Below are 18,018 nucleotides of genomic sequence, written 5' to 3' on the forward strand. Positions count from 1 at the left end.
AGAGCACACCATCTACACTAGAGGGAGACACAATCCACCTTATACCTGCTCTTCTATGACTAGGTAACACTTGGAATGGGTTTTTCAGGTGAGCTTCAGACTTCTCCACAACTTCAACCTTACTAGATTCAAATCATACGTCAAGTAACTTTAACTCAACATGAATACAGACTTCTCATTCACATTTTGCACACGGTAACACTGGAAAGCCAAAACTAGTTGTAGTACTTCTTTTATTTGGTACAACCATTAAGTTGACAAGTTAACTGTCAAAGATGCCAACAGGTATTGCTATTTTTTGCATTTCACATGTAAAGCCCTCTAATACCCAGTCTAAACTTGTACAAAGAACAGTCATGTGCTTAAAGCGAAACACACGCAAACAAGCTCTTAACCTCAAGAAAAGCAAAAAGCTCATGAAATACATTTACCAGCATGTTAAGCACGTCACACATGAGTCCCTACCAGGTTCAGAAGACAGCTAATATCAGACAATGGCAAAGCTGCAGTCTAAATAGCGTACAGATAAGCTGATCAAAGTGTAAAACCACTGCTATGTACAGATCAAAAGCTGCATTTGTTTGTTTGCTGAATATGGACCCATACTGACACCTCAACTTTTTTTTTTTTCCCTCTCATGTGAACTCAAAAGAAAACAAATCTTTGACAAATGTAAAAAAAAAAAAAAAACATCAGAATCCCCTATATGTCTAAGTTTTAGTTTTCTTCACAGTTGACCTCTTTGTTTTCTTTGTTTTTTCGAACCTCTTCCAGCTTCTTGTCCTAAAACACAAGCAAAATGTATTAATTTCTTTTAATCGCCATAAATGCCATCTATGAAAACAGTCACCTTTACCTTCTCTTTGAACTTCTCATTCATGGCTGCCATGATGGCCGAACGGTTTTCTTTGTTGGCTTCCATTTTCTGGTTCAGTTTCTCTTCTGCCATCTTGCTGAAATTGTTGTTTTCTTCTAGAGCTTTCTGGAGCACCTCCTTCTCATGCTCACGCTTCTCTGCTAAGTGTTTCAGAACCTCCGCTTCATGAGACTAGAAAAAAGTAGAGTAAAAAACAATTTAATCATCTATGACTCTTTGAAGCTAGAAATATAACACTGTCAGAATAAAAAGTCAATGTAAGTTTATTCCAGAAAATGACTAGATAAAATGTCCGTGCAACAAAACAAGTATAGAAAAGCACCTTGCGTCTCTCTTCTGCAGCGGCTAGTTTTCTCTGGATCTCCTCCAAGGAAAGATCCTTCTTCTTTGCAGGAGAGAGAGGGAACTCGCTCCTGGCTTCGGGAGTCGGACTCGCAAGAATGACCTCAAAAGCTTGTCCTGAGGCACGCTTGTCCAGCTCCTTAATCTGAATATCTGAAAGCAAGCTTTACTTGTTAAATGCAACATTCAGGGCTCATCCAGATCTCATCCAGCACAAATATATCCAGATCTAGTCACATGCGAAAATACAGGTCTTACCACTTGAAGACGCCATTGCTGCAGAAGATTAAAGGATCAACGTTTCCCTGAAAAACCAAATCAGCAATATTAGGGTTTCATGCATTGAATTTAAATAAATACACAAACAAACCATGGAAATAGTAATATTTATTTAAATAACAATAACCCTCTGGGTCTCTTCGTTTAGGAGTCACACTTGGCTCCTTCGCAGTCAAAAGTGACCCGAAGCCTTAAAAACTAACTTTCTTCCTCAGGAAAAACAACGAGATACATTTTTGTTCAATAATATTTTGTGATTATTTAGAATTTTGAGGAGTTTTTAAATGATACCGTGCAACATTTATATATTTTTTTAATTGTTTCCACAATTTTTTTTTTTCAATAAATGCTACATTTCACATTAAAATAGCTTGATTGCTGAACTTTTTTTTTTTCCAATGACTGCAGTTTTTCGTGTTTCCTATTAATTTCCTGACTGTGAAGGAGCCAAGTTTGACATTTTTTTCAATCATGTCAGTGTGGTTTTTGTTTGTTGTGTGTGCTCACATAGACAATGCAACAAAAATCACCAAGTGTCATCTTATTCCGATGAAGCTACGCTTTAAATTTTCAAAGCATACAATTTTTCGTTCAAAAATGCCAGAAGAGGCCCAGATGGTTAACGTTTTGTCGATTGACGACGCTTTCTGATGTCCCCAACAGGAGGTTGTCACTTTTCTCCGCCCAAAAATTGTAACCATAAACTACAGCCATCAAAGAAAATATTAATTTTACGCCATATTGTGAATTTAGCGCGCAAAGCTTTGCTACAGCTTCGCGGGGAAAAAAAAAACTGGCGCGTATTCTTCAAAAACACACACAGCACCCCTCCCCTAAACACTCCACCACCTGCACGTGTGACAACCACAGACTTGGAAGAAGAAGAAAAAAAGTATACTCTGTCGTTATATACGAAGTACACCATCTTTACTTGTTCCTTTTCTAGAATGAGCCACAATATTGAAATGCCTTTTGCGAAAACAAAGACGCTTTTATCAGAGACATAAAAATAACTGATCCAAACAAAGACAGTCAAGCAGCACCGCGTGCACAGCTCCGCCCTGCTCTTACTACATCGCCATAACTCATGCACACTACCAAAACATTATGCAATCTGACTCTGCAACGCTCTGCTTTAATGCAAATGCTTAATAAGGGCGCATAAACACGGCATTCGTGCAGAACAATTACATTAAGACCAAGTTTTAAACACGGATTCAGATGCATGATTCAGCTTATAGTATTATAAACCAGATATCGTGAATTTTAAATATTTTTAGCAGATTATATCATTAATAACGAGGTTTGATTCGAATGTTTATTTAAATGTGACCTATATTAAGACATAAACCTATAAAAGAAGGTCCGCAGGTAACGTAAACCATACGGGGGTTGGATAAACCTGATGCATTGGCAATAAAAACTCACTGTACACTAGAAACAACTTATATGACACGCACGCCATGAAAACATATAGCTAACACTTCAATAGCCCCACGCATGCAGACGCACCGCTCAAATTAAACAGAAATCGCGTGCATTTTTTAAAAGTATTTATCATAACAATGCAGGCACACCCACCTTCAGACAAAAAGATCCAGGTTTGATAACAAAGCTCGCCTCGCGCCGTTTTCTTCTCACTTCTATGCAAGTCAAGTTCGCGCATAAAAGGATCGAAATTTATGTCGTCACATGATGTTCTTGACGCCCATTGGCTGCGCTCATCTTGGTGGTGGCTTCCGGAAAATGTAGTTCTAACTTAAACAGGGCGCTTAAACAAAACCTCACAGCGGATTAGTTATTTATTGCCATTTTTGCAACTGTTGATATTCAGAATAGCCCATATGTGCTCAAAATAGTTTATTCTGTTGATAATGAGTTGTTTGAGTCAGATGTGTTTTATTGAGACGGTTACATAACAGCGAGTGATGCTACTGAAGATGGTGAACCATGGTGTATTATGTCTACTGTGGTGGTGAATAAAACACATGTAAATGGATGATTAGCCTATATATAAGGAGAATTGTAGATACTATATGCTTAGGTCTGTGAGTTTGTCAGCTGTTTGCAGTTATTTTAAATACTAGGTTAAGTGTAAACATTAAGCCCACCAATATCTAACTTTATTTGTTTTTCACAGATATTGACCAGGTTTATAAGAAAAATCAATTGTTAAAGATTTCTCTCATTTGAAAGTGTATTACAGTCAAAGACGTAAAAATGTCCACATCAAAAGAAATTTACAAAAGTGATTTTATGTCCATTAAAAAAGGAAATGTCAAAATTGTGTTGAAATAAAGTTACATTGTCATTCAGTGTAACACAATATGTATGTAAAAAAAATCAAACAACATGATTATTATTCTGACTTGTACGTATTAAAGTATATAAAAGAACAAGGGAGCATATTAAATTTGATTGTGTTTTAAATGAGTAAAAAATCTTGCTGACAAATGGGCAAAACCTAGGATAGTGTCAAATTTTAAAAATGTAGAATTACAACAAATTAGTATTTGGGGTGAAAGTAATTTGTCCCAAAATTGATTTATTATTTATTATTACACTGAATGACATTTTAGTAGGTGTCTTCTGTAAATTAGGGAAAAAATATGATTTTTATTTTTGGGGGGGGGGGGGGGGAAGCAACATTTTAAATCCATATTACACTTACTGTTTTTATGCTTTGACCCATTAATTAGTTGATGTACACTTTAGAATATAAAATTAAGATATTTTATGAAAAATGTCAAAAGTCTGGCATAGGCTTTGGTATCTAACTTTATGTGTTTTTCATAGATATTGACAAGGTTTATACGAAAAATGAATTGTTAAAATGCAATATTTGTCTCTCATTTGAAAATGTATTAGAGTCAAAGACGTTCCACATCAAAAGAAATTTACAAAAGTGATTTTATTTCCATAGAAAACATTAAATGTAAGGTTTATTATACATTTAAGGTTTCGAATACGTTTTTGGAGAATAAAATGTCAACATTTGGTTGAAATAATGTTACATTGCCATTCAGTGTAAATATGTATGTAAAAAAAAATCTAACAACATGATTATTCTGACTTGTACGTATTAAAAACGAGTAAAAACTGACATATGGGCAAAACCTAGTGGCAAATTAAAGAAATGTAGAATTACAACTATTTTGTATTTGGGTGAAAGTAATTCATCCCAAAATTGATGTATTATTACACTGAATGACATTTCAGTGGTTGTCTTCTATAAATTAGGGGAAAAAATGTATGGTTTTAATATTTTTGGAAAAACAACAACAATTTGTTCAATCAATGTTGAAAACAATTGTGCTGCTTAATATTTATATGGAACCTGTGATATATATTTTTTTTTCTTTGATTGTTTGATTAATACAATTAAAAAATAGAAATCTCTTCTTAAAATATAAGTCTTTACTATTACTTTTTATTCATTTAACACATCCTTGCTGAATAAAAGTAGCAATTCATTTACAATTTACTGACCCCAAACTTTCGAATAGTAGTCTATTCTTTCTATTTTGAATAAACTCTGTTCTTTTTAACTTTTTATTTATCAAAGAATCCTGAAAAAAAATATTACAGGTCCCAAAAAATATTAAGCAACACAACTGTTTCCAACATTGATTAAAAATCAGCTTCACAGAAATAAACTATATTTTAAAGTATATTAAATTAGAAAACTTTAATTTTAAATAGCAATAATTTTTCACAATATTACTCTGTGAAATAATATTCAGTATTTTTTTTTAATCAAATAGAATATTTTTTTTTTAATCAAGGCTGCTTGATGAGCCTAAGAAACTTCTTTAAAAAAAAATGTATACTGTTCACAAACTTTTGGACGGCAGTGTATTATACTGTAAATATTTTTTTTTTCTCAGGTAACCTAAACTGTACATCATTTAGTTACATCAAGGGTTAAATCTAACATAAATAGCACATTAAAGCTAAAAGTTACACACTTTTTTTGTGTGTGTACATTGTACAGGTTTGGTATAAAGAATGTTTTTGCTCAGGTGGCCAAAATGTCCGCCCCATATAGAAAAGTTTGATTAAATATGATTAAATAAACTGATTTATCTTCTGGTAGTATTTCATGTCATGTTACAGACCAAGACTGCCATCAGTTTTTTTTTTTTTTTTTTTTTTTAGATAGATTCTATTTACACTTTGTTGAAATAGCAGGATTTTATTTATAATACTTATTGCAAATAGACACAGTTATCTGCACCTCAGTATTATAGTACATTAAAACAATATGCAGTAATTACGTACTGAGTGTAAATTAACTTACATTTAATTCAATTTATTAAAGGAGTAGTTCACTTCCAGAACAAAAATGTACAGATAATGTACTCACCCCCTTGTCATCCAAGATGTTCATGTTTTTCTTTCTTCAGTTGTAAAGAAATGGTGTTTTTTGAGGAAAACATTTCAGGATTTCTCTCCGTATAATGGACTTCTGTGGTGCCCCTGAGTTTGAACTTCCAAAATGCAGCTTCAAAGGGCTCTAAACGATCACAGCTGAGGAAAGAAGGGTCTTGTCTAACAAATCGATCGGTTATTTTCTTTTAAAAAATTACAATCTATATACTTTTTAACCTCAAATGCTTGTCTTGTCTAGCTCTGTGTGAACTCTGTGTAGAGAATAAAAAGTACATAAATTGTAAATGTTTTTAGAAAATAACAGATTGTTTCGCTAGATAAGACTCTTCTTCCTCAGCTGGGATTGTTTAGAGCCATTTGAAGCTGCATTTAATCAGCATTTTGGAAGTTCAAACTCGGGGGCACCATAGAAGTCCATTATATAGAAATCCTGAAATGTTTTCCTCAAAAAACACCATGAAGAAAGAAAAACTTGAACATCTTGGATGACAAGGGGGTGAGGACATTATCTGTAAATCTTTGTTCTGAAAGTGAACTACTCCTTTAAATGGTACTGCCTTATTGGGACAATAAGCCCTCCCTACCCTTACCCTAACCCTAACCGATAATTTATCTTCAACTTTTCAATTATGTCCTTAATTTTTTTTTTTTTTTTTTTTAACAAATGCTTTTCCAATATGATATGAGATTTGAAAAGGGAGAAAAAAAGTTTGCCACAGAAGGGGGATTCCAACTCGAATCGGTCGCATCAAAAAGAGTAAAACACTGGAGCTGACAATGTATTGCCGTCTTTTGTAGTGTTGACTATTCCAATCACACATTGGTGGGTGGAGTTAATGGTAATAGCCTCAGCTAACAAGGCGGGCTATTTGCACTTTGAGGGGCAAAGGGAAGTGACTCATCATATCACCATGAAATAATTCCTGAATTCAGGGATTTAGAATAATAGCTGTACCTGAGCGTGTTTAAATTTAGTCATCTTGCGCTCACTCATTTGAATCTGGAAGCTATTTTGAGACCATTGCTGCTGTGTTGTTCAAATATGTTTGAAGTGATCTGAAATAAAACACAAGTGGATTGTGAATGTCCATGCTACTGTATGTTCTCAGTGTGGCATCTGTGTCTGGCCTGGAAATCTGAAAATAGCTCCTGGTTGTTCTTAAACTCTTCACACTCTCTGACAGCTGTTACGGAGACGTTTGGGAGAGAAGGATGAAAGTCGAATTTGTAGCTGTTTAAGGTTAGGATATATTTAGCATCTCCTGTTCCCAGAGTCGGTGAATTTCAGTATTGATGCTGTGAATATTTACTGAATATTTGCGCTGGCGTTCAAAAGCTTGGGATCAGTAAGATTTGTAATGTTTTTTAAAGAAGTCTTGTATGCTCATTCAAGTTCCATTTATTTGATCAAAAATACAGAAAAGGTAATATTATGAATTATTATTGCAATTTAGAATAACAGTTTTCTATTTTGATATATTTTAAAATATAATTTATTTCTGTGATGCAAACCTACATTTTCATCAGCCATTACTCCAGCCTTCAGTGTCACATGATCCTTCAGAAATCATTATAATATGTTCATTTATGATCAATGTTTGAAACAGTTGTATTGGAACCTGTGATATTTTTTCAGGACTCTTTAATGAATAAAATGTTAAAAAGAACAGCATTTATTCAAAATAGAAATCTTTTCTAACAATATAAGTCTTTACTATCACTTTTTTTTAATCAATTTAACACATCCTCACTGAATAAAAAGTATTAGTTTCTTTCAAAGAAAGAAATGAAGAAAAAATTGACTGACTCCAAACTTTGAATGGTACACTGCAAAAAATGCTTTTCTTCTTTAGATTTTTTGTCTTGTTTCAAGCCAAAATATCTAAAAATTCTTAAATCAAGAAGTATTTTTCTAGATGAGTAAAAATTATTGTCTTGTTTTCAGAAAAAAAAAAAAACAATTCAAAATTAAGTGCATTTTTGCTAGAAACAGGCAAAATAATCTGCCAACGGGATGAGAAAAATAATATTGTTTTCTGTTGGAAATAAGATTTTTCTGCTTAACCGATCTGCAGATTATTTTGCCTGTTCTAAGCAAAAACTCACTTAATTTTTACTAGTTTTTGTCAAGAAGAAAAAAAGTTTTACTTGTCTATAGAAAAGCCTTCTTGATTTAAGAAATTTTAGATATTTTGTCTGGAAACAAGACAAAAAATCTAAGTAAGAAAAGCATTTTTTGTAGTGTATTTTTACAAAAGACTTCTATTTTAAACAAGTGCTTTTCTTTTTTAAAAATTGTATTCATCAAAGAAACCAGAAATATGTATAGTTTTCAACATTAATAAATCAGATTTCTGATTGGTCATTTCAAACTAAAGACTGCAGTAATGATGCTGAAAATTCAGCTTTGCATCACAGGAATAAAATCAATTTTAAAGTATATTAAAATAGAAAACCACTATTTTAAATTGCAATAATATTTTTCAGTATTACCGTTTTTTCTGTATTTATAAACAGCCTTGATGAGCAGAAAAGACTTCCTTAAAAACATTAAATATCTTAACTTTTGAACAGCTTTTGTAAATCTCTTGATTCTGCTTCTGATTTTGTTCACAGTTCATGTCTGAAGCACAAAGAATGCAGAATAAGTTAAGTGCTAAAGTTAAACTAGAAGTCAAGACCAATTTGTAGTTGTTATGCCCAAATGCCAGTAATTAGTGTACATACATGTGTTTATTATGCTAATTATCCCTAAAATCGTTTTGAGTGGGATATTCAGTGGGTATTCAGCATCTGTCAGTAGCGCTGCACAAGACCCTGCTGCATGGTCCGTCTGAGAAATGCTGATCAATATGTGTGTGTGTGTGTGTGTGTATCCAGGCACAATGGTGGAGGAACAGATGGTGTTGGGGTGCTCCATGCCAAAAAACCACAAGCCCTGTCTGTGTGGGACACAAACAGGCAGGCATAAAGTGAAATGCTGAGATGGTAATCTAGCACCTTGGACATGCAATGGTGACCCCAAACAGCAGATAATACATTGTGAATAATGTATGCACTCATAAAAACATAACATGTATTTATGTAATATAAAACTCTGTGGGACATCATTAAGTTGTCTTGAGAAAGCCAACTTATTGAAATCTACTGCTGAGACTAACATTTAACTCTACAAACTTCAAACTCAGCCCAGCTCTTCAGACTGATCTGACTCCAGTTGCTGTATCTTTTCTAACTGATTGGACTTACGGTTTTCCTAAAAATAACCAATAAAACTGGGAAAAATCCCATAGACTTACATTGAGGGAATGTTCAAATGATCAACACTATTCAAACTCTGACAAACAACTGACAAAACTCCCACAATCCCTTGAGACTCAATCAAACTTCCCTTCTATGTACTATATTTATAATCCATTTAAACTCATTCAAACTAACTTGCTAATCATGCTAACAACATGCTAGTAACTTACTAATCATGCTAACAACATGCTAGTAACTTTACTAATCATGGTACCAACATGCTAGTAACATGCTAATCATGATAGTAAAATGCTAACATGCTAATAAATTGTTAATCATCTTAACATGCTAGTAACATGCTAATTATGTTAGAATCATGCTACCAACATGCTAATCATGCTAGCAACATGCTAGTAACTGGCAAATTATGTTAAAAACATGCTAGCAACATGCTAATAACATGCTAATCATGATAGAAACATGCTAGCAACAAGCTAGTAAAATGCTAATCATGATAAAATCATGTTAGCAACATGATAGTAATATGCTAATTATGTTAGAATCATGCTACAACATGTTAGTAATTTGCAAGTGATGCTAACAATATGCTAGTAACATGCAGAATTCTAGTAACATGTTAATCATGCTGTAAACATGTTAGTAACTTGCAAATTATGCTAACAATATGCTAGTAACATCAAAGACTATAGAATACCAAAGACATGTCACTCATGTAGTTTTGAATGGGGAAAAATGCAACGGTCATCATGGCCGCGAAGCTCCGCCTTCTTAGTGAAAGAGCCAATCGTTGATTAGTAAAGTCAGCGCGTCACTGCAGCTACCGTGAGAAGTCCCGGTTGCTATAGAAACAGTCGGCGCTCTAAGACGTGCGCTCAGTACTGCGCATGCGCACTGGCTCATCCAGCCGGAAAAATAAGCGTTTTTAACGCTATTCAAGCACAAGGAACTATATTTATGAGGCAGTTCTTGTTGGATTTCTTTGGAGATTTCAAATATGAAATTTAATCGTAAGTTTGGCAAACAGTTTTGGAGAATTTGATGTTTCCCCATTCAAAGAGATAGGAGCTGCACTTGTATGCCCGAGAGGCGTTTCAAAGATGGCCGCCGAGTGACATGACTTGTCTTAAAAGGACTTTGGTAACATGCGGCATGCTAGTAACATGCTAATCATGCTAGCAACGTGCTAGTAACTTACTAATCATGCTAACAACATGCTAGTAACTTACTAATCATGGTACCAACATGCTAGTAATATGCTAATCATGATAGTAAAATGCTAATATGCTAATAAATTGTTAATCATGTTAACATGCTAGTAACATGCTAATTATGTTAGAATCATGCTACCAACATGCTAATCATGCTAGCAACATGCTAGTAACTGGCAATTTATGTTAAAAACATGCTATCAACATGCTAATAACATGCTAATCATGATAGAAACATGCTAGCAACTTACTAATCATGCTAACAACATGCTAGTAACTTACTAATCATGGTAGCAACATGCTAGTAACATGCTAATCATGCTAGCAACATGCTAGTAACTTACTAATCATGCTAACAATATGCTAGTAACATGCAGCATGCTAGTAACATGCTAATCATGCTAGCAACATGCTAGTAACTTACTAATCATGCTAACAACATGCTAGTAACTTACTAATCATGGTAGCAACATGCTAGTAACATGCTAATCATGCTAGCAACATGCTAGTAACTGACTAATCATGCTAACAACATGCTAGTAACTTACTAATCATGGTAGCAACATGCTAGTAACATGCTAATCATGCTAGCAACATGCTAGTAACTGACTAATCATGCTAACAACATGCTAGTAACTTACTAATCATGGTAGCAACATGCTAGTAACATGCTAATCATGCTAGAAACCTGCTAACAACATGCTAGTAACACGTTAAGCATGCTGCAAACATGTTAGCAACTTGCTATCTATCTATCTATCTATCTATTAAACTTTAATCTTTTAAAACTACTTTAGGCTTCAAACTTTCAAACTGAAAAGACTTTTTATCTCGTTATATGTGATACCAGGTGAAGTCTGGACCATAAATTTACAGTATATCATGGAACTTTAAACAGAGGCATTGACAGCCAAATTATTATAACTCAGTAGGTCTCCAACTAAATAATAAACTCTGTACAGCTGCACTATAAGGGATGTTGTACTCTTAAATCACTATCACTGAAAGTACAACAGGTCAGAAACATCTGGTGAAGGAGAGAGATGCCATAATGTCAAAGCCTGAAAACTGTGTGAAAGTTAACACACTGCAATATGATGTCTCCTAACAAAGGACATTACAGCTGGGAGGAAAAAGAAAAAGTGAGTGTGTGACCCATTTGTATCAGCATAGGCCAATTGGGAATGTTCAGGCTCATTTATTATAACCTATTATTGGCCTGTATACATGGTGGTCACATTTTGCTACACAGAAGATGCTCATTACTGTAAATGTGCAGGTTAAGCCCTTTTAAGGTGTAGATATCTCTTGTATTAAGTTTTGATGATTGTTACTTTGCCCATATAAATCAATGTGTTTTTATTATTATTATTTCTTCGGTTTGTATCCTGTTTGCGTGTGTATACACTTCCATTCAAAAGTTTGTTTTAGCAGAGCAATATTTTCATATTGATAATAAATTTCCCTCAGCAGCAAATCAGCATATAACAATGATTTCTGATGAATCATGTAATATTTAATACAGGAGTAATGATGCTGAAAATACAGCTTTGATCACAGCAATATTTTACATGTTACTATACAGCCAAACCAAAATGTATTCAGACACCTTCAACATCTCTCACATTATTACAATTAATTCGCTATAGTTTAGAAAATGGTAATAAAATATTATAAGAACTCAGAGTCAAACCGTCAGATAACTTTGAAAGAAGTAACAAAACATGGTCCCAATTTTTTTTTATCAATTTTACTGATAGTCCACTATATGAAGAGTTATTGGGTATAATGCTCACTTTATTTTGCCATTTATTTGGCTGCTATGTCCTGCTTATCCTGCAATCAAAGTGTCTGAATTTTTTTGGTTTGACACTTTGAATGCTGTATATGTAAATACATGCATCTGAACATACTATATAACATAATACTACATACACTAATAGTACAGTCTTAAATGCACCAGATTATTTGCTTACATAATTTACTAATATAGTGTCAGTATTTTGTCTCTGTTCTGTTCTGTTTTCCCAATGTTTTTCCCCTTCTGTTTCTAGTCCATATGGTTTAGTCCTTGTCTCCCCCTTTTGGTTTGTGTTTAGTTGGTTCAGTCTTGCCCATATTTGTATTTCCCCTTCGTCATCTCGTTATCTTGTTTGTAACCACTCCTTGTTTTCTGTGTATTTAAGTCTGTGTCTGATCACTCCCAGCTGTCCGTCGTTAATGTTACATGTGCTCATTTCTTGCTCCCGGTTTTTGTTTGTTTGTTATAATTTTCAGTGTTTTCATTCCCTCATGTACTGTTCCGGGTCAATTTGACCCGTTTTGATTTTTGAGTTGTCAGATATACTAGTTAACCTAGGTTTTTCTTATTAAATTTAGGTGACTTTTCCTCATTTAGTGTCATGAACATGCATGCAAAGTTTCAACACAATGATGTGTTTTGGCATGTCTAAAAAAAAAATGTTACATTCGTACTGTTCCCGGGTCAATTTGACCCACCTATTTTAATGTTCTAGGGCAACTCTACCGACCCAAAATTGTACAATTTCTTGGTTATATTTTGTTATTTTAGTTTTTTACTAGCCTATGAAGCCAAAAAATCTGATTTTCCCACTTATTTCAATGCAGAAATATATTTTGTCAGCTACAAATGGTAAAAATGAGCTCTCATTTATATTTGCAACTTATCTAAAATACGATTAAAACTATCTTGTTTTTCTTGATATTTTGTGTGTTTTTCTTATTTAGGGTCATGAACATGCATGCAAAGTTTCAACATGCCGATGTGTTTTGGCATGTCTAAAAAAATTTTTGTTACGTTCGTACTGTTCCCGGGTCAATTTGACCCACCTATTTTAATGTTCTAGCGCAACTCTACAGACCCAAAAAAGTAGTATTTATTGGTTATATTTTGTTATTTTAGTTTTTTACTAGCCTAGGAAGCCAAAACAAGGAGATTTCCCCCACTTATTTCAATACAGAAAAATATTTTGTCAGCCACAGATGGTAAAAATTAGCTCTCATTTATTTTTGCAATCTGTCTGAAATACCATTAAAACTATGTTGTTTTTCTTGATATTTTGTGTGTTTTTCGCATTTAGGGTCATGAACATGCATGCAAAGTTTCAACATGCCGATGTGTTTTGGCATGTCTAAAAAAAAAAATGTTACGTTCGTACTGTTCCCGGGTCAATTTGACCCACCTATTTTAATGCTCTAAGGCAACTCTACAGACCCAAAATAGTAACATTTCTTGGTTATATTTTGTTATTTTAGTTTTTTACTAGCCTAGGAAGCCAAAAAAAGGGATTTCCCCCACTTATTTCAATACAGAAAAAATATTTTGTCAGCTACAGATGGTAAAAATGAGCTCTCATTTATTTTTGCAATCTATCTGAAATGCTATTAAAACTATGTTGTTTTTCTTGATATTTTGTGGGTTTTTCTCATTTGGGGTCATGAACATGCATGCAAAGTTTCAACACGCTAATGTGTTGTTAAATGTACATACAGACAAGTCTATACGTTCGTAATGTTTGTGGGTCATTTTGACCCACATAGCCAGCTATTCAAAAGCACCTGTACAGACACAAAATAACATTTGCTCTTCAACTCCAGTCCAAGTGTTTTACTAATTTCAGCTCTAACCCTAACCAAACACACTTAAAAAAGTTAAATCACAGTATTTAGAATTAAGTGTAAATTACAGAAAGACAAATGTAAAAAAAAAAAAAAGTCAGACAGATAGTATAAAAAACAAAACATTTCTTTGATGTTTGTTTTTGTTATGTCTTGTTTCATGCTCCTCTGTGAGCGTCATTCACTTTTTGCCTAAGTTGGGTCATTTTTTGTTCTGTAGACTAAATTCATAAATTCAAGGAATTACTCAAGACAAGATGAGCACACAGCAAGTGCATGCTTTCTGCATACAAATTTCTTGCACTTCACACACATGGTTCTGGTTTTGCTGTCACGTTTGGATGGGCACACATCACATCTCTTCCTTTTTTTCCCGACATCTCTGCTCACTTTTTCGTTTTCTGTGGAACTGACTCCGGATCCACCTGCTTGCACTGACTCAACAAAAGCTGAAGCCGCTGGAGATCGAGGTGGACAGGTGCGTCTCTGGATCTCAGGCGTGATGAGAGCTCTTCCCACACTGTAAACCCCGATAAGTTAAGATAACTCAAAAGTTTTGAGGTAATAAGTTTCCTCAAATTTTTTAAGTTGATAAAATTAATTGTTTTAAGTCAGTTACACTTAAATTCATAGAACAGATTAACTCAAAATTATTTATTTCAATACACTTTTTGTATGTATTTTATAACTCAAAACTTTTAAGTTGATAAAATGTATTGTTTTAAGTCAGTTACACTTAAATCCACAAAACAGATTAACTCAATTATTGATTTGAATAAACTTTTCTTCTATGTGTTTTATAACTCAATTTTTATTGATCACAAATTAAAAATACAAAATCTTTGTTATACATTTACATACAATACATTATACAATTATACAATACATTTGTGTTCTGTGTTGGTTATGCATTGTGTTCGTTATACAATACATTTGTGTTCTGGAAAATATCTAAATTTGAGATAAGTACAACAGACTGTAACAATATTAGTCACAACAAGTGAAATAAAAGACAATAAACAGTCTCTTGTGCATCCAGAAAATTTAGACAGCAATCTGGGTGCTAGTGGCTTTCAGTAACGCAATCCCAGTAAATACTTCAATGAAAATGCAATTCTCCACTTCACTGGGAAATTTAAAATCTTAAGCTCAGTGTTTAATAGGGCAAATACTGTAGTCACAACAACTGAAAAGAACAGAAAATAAATTGTATCGCGCTCGTACATCCATTGCTCTTACTCCTTAATCAGTAGCTCATTTTTTAGACTCAGCAATCTGGGTGTTAGTGGCTTTGAGTCATCCAAACCCAGTAAGACTTTTTGGACGAAGTTAAAGGTGTGGGTCAGCTCTTTGGGGTAGTTGAGATGTAATGCATATATCAAACCAAAAATCAAAAGAAAAGCATCAGCCAACCTGGAAATGTCCCTTAGAACAATGTCACCTTCCAGCACAATAGCAATCCCAGCTGGTTCAAACTGAACATTGGAACTCGAGTCTCCATTCACCATGCTGACAAGAGCTACAGCTGAATCTGCAATGTCTGGCTCATCCACCTCTTCAGTCTGAAAAGCATTAGAGAACTTCATAAGCATAATCAGATAAATAACATTAAAATTCAAATGAGATGTATAAAAACCTACATTCCACATCTTGAAAAACACAGAGTCATCTTCGCGCAAGTAGACAGGGAGGGCTCGAAGTGCAGCTGTACGTCTGTTGTTAATATCACAGTGATCCTGAAAAAAAAAAACAGAACTGTCTTAGTGATGCAAGAGAAAAGAATAAAATAGAGATAAAAGTACATATGAAAGAAGGGAAGAAATTTAAAGCAAAAAAAGTTCAAAGCCAGATTTAAACAATTACCAGATAGCAGTAAAATACTTGTGCACATTAACCAATTAACTTGTACTATAAATGTAATTAACAAAATTCACCGTAAGATCATAGGCACTACAGATGCTTCTCAGTGCTTCTGCTGCCTTGCCTGTACGGCAGCAATCAGTCGAGGAGTATGGTTGTCCAGCTCTGCATAGAACTTGTTTTTCAAGCTGATATTAGTAATTCTGTGGAATTCTGCAGCAATCTGAAAGCAAGCATTCAAAAAAATAACATAAAAAAAGTTAAATAAGAAAACAAAAGTAACAGACACATTTGTGGTATACCTACAGTTTTTATATGGACATGTTACCATTTCATGACTTCTCAAATGCCCTCTTAAATGTCCAAAAATATTTTTTTTTCTGAAAAAGGTTGCTTGAACCCACATAAAGGACGTGTACACCACCTGGATTTCTTGACATGCGTGCCTCTTATCCTTCTCATTGTGAAATCCTGATACATTAATTTTTAGTGCATTGAATGAAACAAATGTGCAAATGCACGAGTCATAGAGACACAGTAAAGGGCCAACCTTTGAAAAATGGCTATGTTGCAAACCATAATGCCCAAGTAACTGTGCTCGGGTAAGTGAGGAGGAATCACATAACCTGCATTTCCAATCCATCATGAAAAATCATGACAATGACAAGACATGAGCCAACCCTGAGCTATGCCAACCTCTAAAAAAAGTTGTTATCAGTTTTAAAATGCTGCATACTTTTAAGTCTTTACATATGTATTTTCACCCCCAAATTCCAAATTGTAATTTTACTCACATATGCTCTGGTCTCACAAGTTTTAACCTGTAGAGAAAATAAAAACACAAATTAATAGTGAGGCAGAGACATGTCAAAGTCATACAACAATTTCAGAATTTAGAACATTCGGCTTCCATTGCAGCTAATTTACTTTTAAGCATTGGATAAAAAACAAGTAAGATTGAATGAAAGTGGTTTTAATCTTTTTTTCTTTTTTTTTCTGTTTCAATTTAGGTTGTGTAACCGAAAAGCTTCAATACAAGCAACTGCGATAACCAGCAGTAGGCCTACCACAAATTAATAACCGTGCAATGCGATTGCGAGCATACATCAACTATGTCCCTAAATGGTTAAAATTTAGATCAATCCCTCCACAAATAACATCAGGCCTAAAGTGTGCCTGATCATTTTAGGTCGTCTATTAGCTAAACTCAACAATAGTTTCAGTTTGATGACTATATTGTCACATTCTGATGCAGATTACTAGAATAACTTTTTAAAAAGTTTTAAGAAGTACTTACCAGATTATAGCCGCTAAACAAACCGCAGCAAACACAGAAAAGATGACGATGAACGATATTTCTACAGAACCACGTTGAGGCAACGACTCCTGCATGACATGGCGGGCTTCCAAGTTCAAATCCGAGCGCTCAATTTCAAATGGGAATTATTTTACTCCGTTGTTATTTTTTACAGTCATTTGAGTAAAACATGAAATAAACGGACATGGAATGATATGTTGACTCTTTGTTGCGTTTTGTATAGTTTTACCTGGTATGTTATGTTTTTAAAAACATGCAAATAAAGTGCACCGAGTAGACTCTTCTTTTTCGTTGGCAGATTGGAACGCGATAAAGCTCATTACTGCCACCAAGAGGCAAAAATAAGGCTTTGGTTATTCGTTTTACTTCGTTGTTATTTTTACAGTCATGAAATACATGATATGTCCGTGTGTAAACATGAAATAAACGGACATATCATGATGGTCATGTTGACTAGTCTGTTTTGGAGAGTTTTACCTACTATGTTTTAATGGCAAATAAAATGCACTGAGTACACTACAATTTAGATTTATGCATTTCAATAAATAGTAAAATTCCATCAAATTGAATTAAATAACCCATATTTTAATTGAATAACTAAACTATCCCTAATCAATTATTCAATTAAAATATGTAAAGGATCATTAAATTCAATTTGATAGAATTTTACTACTGAAATTTGTATATCTATTAAAAAGGCTTTAAAATGTTTTTGAGTGTAGAGACTCTTCTTTGTTGAATTGGCAGTTTGGACCGCAATAAAGCTTATTACCGCCACCAAGAGGCAAAAATAAGGCTATGGTAATAAGATGACGTCATGTTTTACTTATTTTATTTAA

General features: G+C 33.9%; 1 protein-coding gene and 1 long non-coding RNA gene across 2 annotated transcripts; both read right to left on the reverse strand.

Moving 5' to 3' along the window:
* Positions 1-216: 216 nt before the first annotated feature.
* On the reverse strand, positions 217-3,161 carry stmn1a (stathmin 1a). The gene is made up of 5 exons (XM_073847090.1): positions 3,080-3,161; positions 1,478-1,524; positions 1,200-1,372; positions 857-1,048; positions 217-783 (listed from the first exon to the last, which is right to left on the reverse strand). The coding sequence occupies exons 2-5, from the start codon at positions 1,491-1,493 to the stop codon at positions 718-720; spliced, it is 447 nt and encodes a 148-aa protein (XP_073703191.1). The 5' UTR covers positions 1,494-1,524; positions 3,080-3,161; the 3' UTR covers positions 217-717.
* Positions 3,162-14,917: 11,756 nt separating this feature from the next.
* LOC141342120 (uncharacterized) lies at positions 14,918-17,414 on the reverse strand. Its single transcript, XR_012356663.1, has 5 exons — positions 17,159-17,414; positions 16,656-16,682; positions 15,936-16,084; positions 15,642-15,737; positions 14,918-15,563 (listed from the first exon to the last, which is right to left on the reverse strand). It is a non-coding gene; the product is annotated as an uncharacterized lncRNA (long non-coding RNA).
* Between the last annotated feature and the right edge of the window lie 604 nt (positions 17,415-18,018).

This window comes from Garra rufa, chromosome 9, assembly GCF_049309525.1.
Source record: "Garra rufa chromosome 9, GarRuf1.0, whole genome shotgun sequence".
Taxonomy (NCBI): domain Eukaryota; kingdom Metazoa; phylum Chordata; class Actinopteri; order Cypriniformes; family Cyprinidae; genus Garra; species Garra rufa.